The sequence below is a fragment of the Myodes glareolus genome, chromosome X, assembly GCF_982192425.1.
Source record: "Myodes glareolus chromosome X, mMyoGla1.1, whole genome shotgun sequence".
Classification (NCBI taxonomy): domain Eukaryota; kingdom Metazoa; phylum Chordata; class Mammalia; order Rodentia; family Cricetidae; genus Myodes; species Myodes glareolus.
The window spans coordinates 98,328,430-98,340,638 of NC_142053.1; the positions used below are offsets into that span (position 1 = coordinate 98,328,430).

At 37.0% G+C, this 12,209-nt stretch overlaps 1 protein-coding gene across 8 annotated transcripts in view; it reads right to left on the reverse strand.

Annotated features, from left to right (window-relative positions):
- Dmd (dystrophin) overlaps positions 1-12,209 on the reverse strand; it is a 2,257,783-nt gene that overhangs the window by 314,787 nt on the left and 1,930,787 nt on the right. For all 8 annotated transcript variants that reach the window (XM_085684598.2, XM_085684595.2, XM_087902601.1 and 5 more), the window contains one exon: positions 9,404-9,550. In XM_085684598.2, the coding sequence (XP_085540724.2) occupies positions 9,404-9,550 (147 nt within the window). The remainder of the gene's footprint in view (positions 1-9,403; positions 9,551-12,209) is intronic.

The following is a 12,209-nucleotide window of genomic DNA, read 5'->3' on the forward strand; positions in this document are numbered from 1 at the left end:
AGACATTAAATAGTATGCATAACGATCTAAGTCATCAAGTGTTCTAACTAACACTCCATAATGATTCAGGTTCACATTACAAAATTTCTTAAAAAAAAAAAAAAGAATCTGTCTTTCATTCTTTACAGCTCCACGAAGATTTCTTTGATTGCCCATGTCTTTTTTTCTCATATGTCCTTCATGTAGTTTAATTTTTGTCACACTTCCTGCTAGATCATTCAGTTTTGGCCCTAAAGTCTCACACATCCCAGGGCTTTAAAGACAATACAGAGAATGGAGTTGAGAATCAGGTCTTCTTTTAGCACACGTAGGGCAGATTCTGGAACATATTGCTGCGTTACTTTTGAGGATACCTGACCAATTTCAACAGCAGGTTCCTCTTGAATAAAGTACAGTACTTGTAAAAGCCTTAGAAAACACATGTTCTGAAGCTTGACCAAGCGCCTTGACCTCGGCATGTCACTCTCCTAAACGTTGAGATTTACACCCTTCTTTAGACTCTTTAAAGGGTCTTGTTCAATTCCTCCTGTTTTTTTTTTCTTTAACAAAGTTGAGGTCAAGCATAAAGTATTGTTCTCTCTTTACTGAAAAGATGTTTTCCTAGAACTTAATTGTCCTTTTTTTCATGGGTCATTCTGCTCTTAATACCAACAAATCCTTCCTGACCTAACCTTTTCAAAAACAAACACATTCTTCCGTCTTCTTTGTTCTTTTCATTTCCTTTACCGTCAACATTTTTAAAACTGTCAGTAGGCACACTAGGCTTGCCTCTGCGATCCAAATCATGGAGAAGAGCAAACTATCAGTTATCGGGGCTATTTTTCTTACATATTGTTTCAATAGTTGAGGTGGAAGAGTAGCTTTCATTTTTTTTTAACCATGAAAATCCTTCGCTAACATTCTCAAGACAGCAGGATCATCACATTACAGAAGTATCATTTAGCATCTTTAAATAGAGAAAAAGTGACAAGCTGCTTAAAATTTGTGTTAGTAACACAAGTGCTTTCTTCATAAAGAGTGGTATATGAGTAAGACAATTTTATATTCAAGATACAGGCACCACTTGATGTCAAAATATATTTTTATGCTTCTCTGCAAAATAATCCATAGTTTGAGAGGGATTTTGCTATCCACAGTCATAGAGAAACAGTATCTCCCGAAAGCCTCAGAGAAATACAGAATCACGAAGTTCTTGGAAGATGAACTGAATCTCTGGTGGGTGTTCTCATTATTTCTCTAGGTGACTTTTAACCCTGCTAGTGAAACGGACAATTGGTGGCTTTCACAGGAAAACGTTGACTCCTCACTTGGGACTACTGAGTAACCACAATCAGGAATGAAATCCCAGCAACAGTAATTTCATTTTGTATCTTTCTGTCTCCTTTGGCTCAAAGCACAAAAGTAGGTCTTATTAATTACTTTTCTATTTCTGTGACAAAACACCATGGTCTAGGCAACTTACAGAAGAGTTTATTTGTGTTCATGATACCAGGGGAAGAATCCATAATGGGGGTACTGCATGCCAGCAGGTGTCTGAAGCAAGAAGATTCACATCTTCAACTACTAACAAAAACAAGTCAGCAAACTGGAAATGGGTTGAAGTTACGAACTCTCAAAGCCAGTGGCATACTTCCTTTAGCAAAGGTGAACCTCTCCATATCCTCTCTAAATTGCACCACCAATTAGAGACCAAGTGTTCAGACCCTTGAGCCTATGGGGGAGATTTCTCATTCAAACCTTAACTTATTGTTAAGTTGGGAACATAACCCCAGCCCCTAGCATCCATCCTAGCCCCCTGGCCTGGGAGTTGCATTGGTCTGGACTCCAAATCCCAGCATGCCAGGTCTTGACCCCTCCCCGGGGGAGGGGCAAGACCACTCAGGAAGGGTATTTAAGTGGTCTCCCATTGGAAGAACACATGGTTCCGGGTTTGCACGTGCTCCCTGATTTTGTTTTTCCCCTGCCATGCTCTAGGCCACCTGAGAGCGCAGCTACTTAATAAAACATGGGCATTTAATTCGGTTTAATCTGACCTAATTGGGTTTCTTTGCGCTGACGGAGCTGCCCATGTTAGGATTTTTTTTCCTAACAATTATTAGTAACCTTTCCAGATGAGTCTCCTCACATTTCCAGAACACTAGAACCTCACAGGACATAACTTCTCCACTTCTGACAGATGTAATTATCTCTCGCTAACCAACTATTCCCCCAAGAACTTTTCCAAGTAAATTTGCAAGGACTTTTTTTTTTTTTTTGATCATCTTCTAGGACCAAAGAAGAGACAATGATGGATGGAATTACACCTTAACCAGACTGGCTTAATTGTGCATACTTCTTCTCTATTGAAACTTAAAACTCCTGTGCCCAGAAGAAGGACTGAGGGTCATTGTATCCCTATATTTGTTCTTCTTCCAAATGTAGTCACATTGAAAAAAAAATCACCATACCTTTTCTCTTTCATACGGGTCCGGATATTAAGCCTGGCTTATTGAGACTGCTGAAGTGTAAACTTTTGCTCTAAAACTTCTATTTACCCAGGCTGTGAAAACTATTTTGTAGACCAGTGTGGTCCACTGCAAAGAGAGTGAATGCTACTTAAGTAATGTTAAATGTTCTAATAAGCATATTTAAAATATCAAAGGAAACAATACTGTCAGTTATTCTGTTTGACATGGTGTACAGACTCCATCTTAAAGAAAAATATTCAAATTTGAATAATCATAAAGAATAAATGAGGTAAATACTTTACGATGCTATAATTTAATTAGCAAAATATGTAAAATATTCTCAGTTCTACATGTAATCAGTACAAAATACATTTTAGAAATTTCGATTTTTGTACAAAGTCCTTGAAAACTTATTGTGTGTACCGCTGTAACATGTCTCTATGTGGACTGGATGAATTCAAGGTTCCAACAGCTCCATGTGCTACCGCATTGGAAAACGTAGTTTAGGCAGTGCAGTGTGAAGTAGAGTAAATAGAAATTCATTCTGTAGCAAATAATGTTGCTTATACTTTATTAAAAGATTCCCCGTGTTCTTCAAGTTTCTCTTTGCCTTCCTCCTCCAGTTCAAAGGAAAGTTAAGTGCCTGGTCTCTATGGTTCTATGGTCCTGCAACTTCTATAGCGCAGAACTTTCTCCTTGATACTATGCCTCACCTCTCTAGTTAGAGTTGAAATGCTCAAGGTGTCTAACATTTTAAAGATATACATTTATTTTCACATTTTAAGCTTCACTACCTGACATGTGCTAAATGTAGGACAATGGTTCTCAAAGTATGGTCCCTGGAACAGCAATATCAACCTCATTTGGGAATTTGTTAGGAATGCCGAATCTCGAATTCCTAGTCAGTTCAAAACTTTGAATGAAGGGACCAAGCAAATTGTTTTAATTAGCCTTCCGAGTAATTATGATGTTCACTAAATTTTGAGAACCACGGATACAGAAAAATATATTTCCATGGAGAATACTCTCAGACTGTGTTCTCTGGTTCAATATTAAACCATTTAAGGTGTTGTTAAAGAAATAAATCAAAGAAGGATATGCTAGGCAGATGAAGCAGTAGAATCGCTCCTTCGCGATGCTGGAGAGAGCAGGCTGGGCATCCTCTGTTTAAGTTCAAAGCAATAGGGCCTATGTCATTAGCACGAGCAGATGGTGCAGCTCATCTAGGCTTCCTGCTTAGAAAAGAGTCCACAATGCAAACGAATTAGTATAGAATTATTACAAAAAAGAAAAGTGTGAGAAAAATGTTAAGATCTGCCAACATATTCAATGATGATAAGGAAGAACACACAGAGATGGAAGATGTGCTCAGAAAATCTATGTCACCCAAAATAAGCATACGTTTTGGTTAGTTTTATTCTTTTGAGTTGTATGTGTGAGTTTGTGTGCGTGACTTGTGTGCACATATGTACATATTTTGGGGTGTCCGTGTGGATGTTTGAGTGACATAGCACACATATAGAGATAAGAGTCCAATCTTGGGTGTCAGACATGATCTTCCACTTTGTTTCAGACAAGATCTCTTGGTTTTTGCCCCTAGATATATAGCAGGCTTGCTGGCCTGCCTACTTCTGCACATGCCTTTGTTTCCAGCTCCCATCTTTTCTTTGAAGAGCTGGAATTTCAGAGGATTGCTATCGTGTCAGGCCTTTATACAGGTTCTAGGTATCTGAAATCATGTTGTCACATCCACACAGAAAGCAAAAACATCCACTGACCTATTTCCCCATCCTGGTTTTCATTTTTGAAATTTCAATGAGTTGTTTAGTGTCACTGAACAAATGAAGTCACTCAAGTATTCCTGCATGTTTATGGCACAGAGAAGTTGAGAGACAATGGACTATTCTGGGAGAATACAGAACACACATTTATAATATGTTTTTGTATGGCATATGAATGAAAGGACTTTTTGGTCTGTTATCGACCAAGTAGGATTATGACTCCTCAGTATATAGCATGCTTACTCAGAGGTCATCTAATGAAAGGAAATGAAAGAATGAAAGCACGCATGGCTATGTAGGATGTAAGTGCCTAGAATGTTCCTAGAACACGACTACAGTGGTGTGCAGGAGGAGAACAACTATGTATGCCTGTTATCAGAGGAACGTGAGCAAATCTTTTAAAATATACACCATTACTGGCACGGTTCTTTAACTTCTTTAACATATTGAAATAATTTTGTGCCTAGAAATGCCTTAATAATATTTAATTTAAGATGTTTTCACAGTCTATAATGCCTTATGGTTAATATAGCATTTATTTTTTATGTGACATTGTATTTTCATCCTTTTGTTGCCATGCATGGATTTGTTCACGAGTGCAGAGATTATAGACTACGCCCTTCCATGATGAATAAGGAAAATGGCCATGCCTCTCAATGTCTGAGCATTACTTCAAAATTGAAAAGGATTCTTGTTAACTTTCTTTCCTTTTGATTTTTGATGCACATTTGTAATGGACTAAATATGAGGATTGGTTTTAAGAGTTGACATATTAAAATAACTTTGTTTAGATTTTAATGTAGATGCTAAGTTGTGAAGGCAATAAGGAATAGCTTGCTTTCGAATTTTAGGTTTGAAAAAAGTGTGATTTTGAAGGTTACACAGAACTGGTTTTCATCCATTGGTTTGTTAAAAGCAGCTTTCAAAGTTATTGTATCCAAGAATTATTTTAAAAAGAGGGTAGGTTTGGGAAAAAATTAAGCGTTTCACACCTTTATTGTCCAAAACAGATTTAGAGTAGGACTTGGTTAATCCCAAGTTTAATGGTCCGTTAAGGCAAGGAAATATGACAGGACAGTTCTTAGGATCGGATTCATATTTGTGACACTTTACACTGAATGTGACTGCAGTCATGTCAGGTTTGTAGGTCTCAGTTTCCTTATTTATGAAAGTGAATAGTCATAACATGTACTTGTAGTACAGAAATAAGAGTGCTGCAAGGATTGTGAGGATGTATCTGAGGGAGCTTAATAAAGCAACACTTTCAACACCCTGAGAATGGTCCACGTAGTAACATTCATACCAATGCACACTGGGAGGGAGGACACAGGATTTCATGCCAACAGAAAAATCTGAAACAAGGAAAAGGATGTCTTCTACTTCAATTTCTGGCTACAAATAAATTCGGAAGCCTCTTTATTCACTATTTCTATGTCGAGGTAAATTATGACTAGATCTTATCCTGCTATTGGTGGTCACACTTGTCTGTCTTATATGTCTCAACCATTTTTCACTGATCTTATATACAGCTGACATACAAGTATGGTTTTCTTTTGGAAGCAAAATGAATTTGTCAAGTAACTAAACCCAGGATAGTCTGATGTCAAGAAAGGTAAAGTCAGACAGCATGTAACTCTGCACCTTCTCTTGCATCGCTTTTCTCAAATTTAGGACTGTTTTCCTTTTCTCACATCTATATATGCCTTTCTGCTACTCTGGCTCTGTTTTCACCTTTTCTTTGTCTTACCAGGAAGAAATGTGGACTTGTACCTAGTTTTAAAGTAATATTTGTCAACAGGTAAAGCACCAGAAGTGATTAAATTCTTTATTTTGTATACTCACGCTGCTATCATGACGGTAATGCAAGCTTTTCAACACAGAAGCTAGCTAATGCCCTAATTTTACATGTATTTTTTTCAAATGTAGAATACACATAATATTACTGAGTTCTTCATTCCATACATGAATGCAATCTTTTGATACCAATATCCACTTTTGCAATGTGCACTGTTTTATCTTATTTTTTATTTTTTGAAATTTTAATATAATTGTATCATTTTCTCCTTCCATCTCTCCAACCCTTCCAATTCATTTTATTCCCAACTTGTCCTTGCAAAATTTATGTCCTCTTTTAAAATTGTTGCACACACATACACACAGCACACACACACAAGTATATATTCCTAAATACATTAATGCAATTTCCTCAATCCTTCTAATATTACTTTATATGTATATGACCTCAGGCCTGAAGACTTGGTATTGGATAACCAACTGAGGAAGACTATTTCTCCTGTTCTCAGTAGACACTTTAGACATAAGACTTGTAGAGCCTGATCTGTAATGATCTGAAACCCCCGGAACCCTGAGTACAAGATTTCATGGCACCAAATTTTCCACTCAAACTTCCAAAGGAAAGATGCAACCAACAGTCCCACTCAGTTATGACACCGATGAGCAACAGAAATGAACCGTGACACACTTCCTGGCAATAATCAACAGAAATTAGGCTTCCTTTAAATGTCAGAGAGACTAAACTCATGAAGTTTCATTAACCTGGATAGTTATCTTTATTTGCCTTGTTCCTTTTCTGAAAAATGACTCACTGTCATAACTAGCTATGATTATGTAGCAGAGTGGTTAGAATAATGGTCAAAGTAAATAAAGTATGTGATTGACTTCACTCAGTTTCTTGTAAACCGAAATCAAGGGCTCATCATCTTTCTGCTAGAAAAACTTTTTAAGGTGATTGCTCAAAAATAAAGGAATTAAATTTTCAACTTGCAAGAGAAGCATGAGCCAAACATTGACTAAATTATTTAATATGAGAAGTCTATGTCTCTATATGGCCTCCAGATAAAAGGTTTAGAGTTACGAAAGAAGTATTGCAATTGCAACTAGCCACATATATATTATGATATAAATAAAAGAAGCATTATCATTGATTCTAAACTAAGTTCTATCATGTATACTCACTTCCTGATATCCAGATAAAAGATCATAGAAACGAACTGGATGTAGCCTTAGACAAATTGTAATGTTTAATTTCAAAAATAAGAATTATAGTTTAGAGATGTTCACATATTAACCCACTGAAAACTGTATGATTGCTATAGCCCACCATCTCCTGCCATATATTTGCATGTAATTGCAATCAAGTCCTCGTGCAAGAATTAAACCATTAATACTTTCTCATGCTTTACAAATAAATAAATAGTATAACTAGACTGGATCATAAAGTCTTTTTTGTGGTGTTGTGACTATAACTCGGGACATTCTGGGTAAACATTCTACCACTTATTTGCATTCTCAAACTCACATAGCATACATAGCATTGATTATTTGTTTGCTTTTTATTTTTGAGACAGGAGTCTCAGCATGTAGCTCTGGCTGTCCAGAAAAAAATCATAAGGTATACCAGACTGGCTTGGAATTCATAAAGACTGTCTACCTCTGCCTCTCAAATGCTAGGATTAAAGGGTACATCACTATGTCTGGCCCATGTACCATTGATTCGCAAGAGTTTTTCCTGTCTTTCAGAGTCTTTTGACCTCAGTCATAAATTTGCATGTAGCTGTCACAAATTGTGTACTACATTCTGAAACACAAATGTAGCACTCAATATTTTACAAGAAAATTGAAAATTTATTCTAAGATTGGTTGACTAGAACAAATTTGACCATTGGTTGCCTTTGGTCACTCATTAATTAAATTATATATGCTTTAAATGAAAGATATTTTAAGGATGAAACTGATAAGATTTTAATAGTACTGAGCTACCATGGGGTCAATAGACATATAGAGGCACAGAGTCGTTTACTGGTATTGTTTCGCCTTAGTCAATGTCACAGATAACAATCTCCTATACAAATATTTCAAGATTATTCATCATACAAGAATTAAATTATATAAGATCTCAAGGGGTCTGGAGTTTGAAACTTGTTTTTTAATAAAGGTCTAGTAATTCTTCAACTGGACTTTCAATCACACTCTCAAATAGACCATTGGTGACAGAATAACCTGGCTTACCATTTTTCCCTATTAAAACTTTGAGACCAAATTCTTTCAAACCTAGTTTTCTTTCTAGTCTCAGGAGTATAAAATCTGTATCCTATGAAATTGGAAAAGAAAAAAAAATGAGTCTCTAATTTTATGACTAAACAAGTTTTATAGTTTGGAGGCATAACACAATGTCCTTTGTAGAGGAAATATACACTACCTCTATATCCATTTCTATGTTCCTATTGTAAGACAAATGCTAGTCTAAGAACTATGGGAATCAGCTCATTCAACCTTATTGTAACTATGTTGGAAATGAAGGTACTGACAACCATAGAGGTTAAATAGCACAAAGGACACACAGCTAATTAATCAGATTCCCAAATCTATGCATTATCATCATAGTAATAACTGTAATAACACTGAGATCGAGACTGTATAGGGTATTGTAGCTCAAGCACTGTTCCAATGACTTATTATCATACTTATCGCTGTGACTAGTGTAGAAAATTATATTATCTTGTCTTTTAGAGGAAAGACTAAAGCACAGAAAGATTCACTAAACTGTCTAAGATGCCAGAGCAAGCAAGTGACTCCTGGGACACACACCTATTCCCTATATATACTATACAAGCCTACAAAAAACTTACTTCTGTGTGTGGATTGATGATAGTGATACTTGTTCATCAGACAATTTTATACCATACTATTTACTCTTGTTTCAGTTAGAATCGCAAAGGAAAGGATGTTTTCAGAATTCCAGTAATACCAGCACAAATGAATTGTCCACTAGCAATTCAGCACCTCCATTGTGGTTCAACACTATCATTTATGCGATTACAAGCCAGACTGAACTCCAGCTTTCGGACATATCCGAAATGGGGTTTAGTAACATTAGGACTTATCAAGCAATACAAAGCCTCTTGTTATTATGAATATCCAATGAAGATTCTTTTGAAATAGGTTCTTGCTATATAACTCTGGCTATCCTGGAACTTGCTATGTAGAACAGGCTGGCCAGAAATTCACAGAGATTTGCCTGACTCCACCTTGACGTGCTGAAATTAAGAGCATACATCATTATGCGTGGAAAAGTGAGTAACCTTTGTTGCTCCTTACAAACAAACTTGATGTACATTTTATTATCCTATCCCAAGGAAGCTAGAGCATGCCTACCTGCAGAAGCTTCCATCGGGTGTTCAGATCTTCCAGAGTGCTGAGGTTATAAGGTGAGAGCTGAATGCCCAAAGTGGTAAGCTGGCGTGCAAGATCATTGACATGATTGACGTTCTCCTTAAGAGGTGCAATTTCTCCCCGAAGTACCTATGAATTAGAAGATAAAAAAATTAAATCAAAGAATTCTAGACATGTTGGAACGTAAGACATCTTACTCTGTTTGGGGTGTAATGTCAGTGATTTTCACTCTACGATCTGAAAGTGTTCATATGTGAAAAAGCTAAAAATAATATCACTAGTGCATATAAACTGTAAGCTCTCTGGCAATAATATTAGGGAATAGGCCTGTTTGAAATGTGAGTTTTGAAATCAGTGCCTGTGGTGCTTTGGATGAAAATGGCTGCTAGAGACTCATATATTTGAATGCTTGGCCCTCAGTTGGTGGAACTGTTTGAAACAGATAAGGAAGTCTTGTTGGAGAAGGTGTGTCCATGGGGTTGGGCTTTTAGGTTTCCAAAGACCATCCCATCCCCAGATAGCTCTCTCTGACTCTTGTTTGCAGATGGGATGCAAGCTCTCAGCTACTGCTCCAGGACTAGACCTTCCTGCTGCCATGTGACCAGCCATGATGGTCATAGGCGTGCCCCCAGAAACTTTAAGCACCCAATAAACTACTTCTTCTGGAAGTTGCCCTTGGTCATGGCATTTTATTGCAGCAATAAATTGTAGCCAAGACAGTGCCCCTCTCAAAGAATCCTCAGATATGAAGCTAGCCACTTTTGATTAGGTGAGGAAGTAGCAAGAGGCAGTAGTTATCAGGAATAGACACCAGACATATTTGCTAGTCACTTAAACTCGAACATCTTCACCCCCAAATCTGACAGAACTAGATTCCTTTTGTGTGTAATCACTCATTTATGGTATTTTCTTCTTTAGTAGAAGCCCAAACAGGCTATCACACTAGGTTGTATGAGAGTCATAGCATCGTGTTCCAGTTCCTTGGTACATGATGCCGTGATAAGCATCACCCACATATACATTCATCTTTCTCCGACACAATGACCCTATGAGACCAGTACCTTAAGCATTCTCATTTTACCTTTGAGAAACTAAGCTTGCAGGTCTTAAATTGTGCCGAAATTCCATGGGTAAAAATGTTGTAACCTGGGATACATATTTGGATTTGTTTACTTCAGAGTGCATATTCTTAATTACCACATTATGTACCTTGACACAAAATCTGGAATGACAATGTGACGTGACAAATAGAATGCTGCTAGATTCTACATCCTATGTTTCAAGCAGCAAGGGATTCTTTTTTTTTTTTTTTTTACAATGAGAAGATAAACTAAATCACGCAAGTACATTCATCCTTTGTACCTACTACATAATAGATACTTTTATTTAGGGAGGAGGGTACTTTGTCAGCCTAGGATGACTTTCTGCTCTCATGGTATTTTAGTCCTTGTCGCAGAGACTTTGGAAGGCTCCCATGGGGATTTTGGCTGTTTCTGAATTTTGAAAGCAGGCGTCTCTGATGTGATGCATCATGAGGATCTATTGAACAGAATGCTATGCAGATATGCAGAGTAGAATATCATGCATCATAGCTACCCTATCGAGTTGGCATTTATGGATCTTTAACATGATGCATGACAGCCAAATGTTCCAACGAATGACATCTAAGGGACAAACTCCCTCACTTAGGAGAACAGTTTATGTAATGTAATGTCTGTTCACAAGGACAGCCTCACTGAGTTGACTCTCTATTGGACTTGCTTGACCTGGGAGGCATTCCTTCCCTGTCTGGTGTTCACTGTTTCTGTATAAAAACATGGTTTGTAATACTCACATCTATAGCCCTTATATTTCTTTTGATTTCAAATGGAAGCTGGTCTGTACATTCGAAACAAGGATGGCATTATCCTCAAATCAACCTGAATACCTGACTACTAACAAAAACCATTTACAGAGAATACAAGATTCTTAAATTGTTCTCAGATGAAATACACCAAGATAATTATTAATATTTTTAGCAGAAAAATAAAAAAGAACTCCCAAGAGGAAGAGGGTCACCAACAGAGGAATAATTTGAACTTAGCGTTTTAGGTTTAGGACAGGGTCTTCCTATAGCCCAAGCTGGCCTCAAATGCAAAGCAACCCTCTTGCCTTATCCTACAAAGCAGGACTTACAGTTTTAATATTTTTCAGACAGAGTCTCAGTATATAAACCTGGCTAGCCTGGAAGTCAATATGCAGACTGGACTGATTTTAAACTCACAGAGATTCACCTGCTTCTGTCTTCCAAGCATTAAGGTTAAAGTGTGTGCCACCATACCCAGCCTCTTCAGCTTTTAAGAGTGGCCATTAAAATATACCAAAACCACAATTTCCTGTGGAGAGGAGAAAGTCTTAGTCTAGTAGTGCTGATTTTAACACCCGAAGAAGAGGATAAGTTGTACTAAAATCTATACTTTAACAGGGGAATGTTTGTTACTTACTATATAAAAATATAAAAATTTCTGCATTATACACATTTTTACACCTTGTATTGGTGGAATGACATTGGAATCACACTGAAATTGCAGCCGTTCCTAGTAAAAATTATTCCATTTCCTTATGAAGAAATACATCATTTAAAAGCATCTGCACTAAGTGCCCAGGTAGAAAGGCTATTAACTCCTTGATATGGATATTTGTGGCTCTCAAAGGGAATGATTCATACTTATTTTGTTTTCTGCAATGTAAAGGTTCGAAAACAGACTTCTGAAATGTCAACGGAAAAACCTGGATAAGGATGAAGATG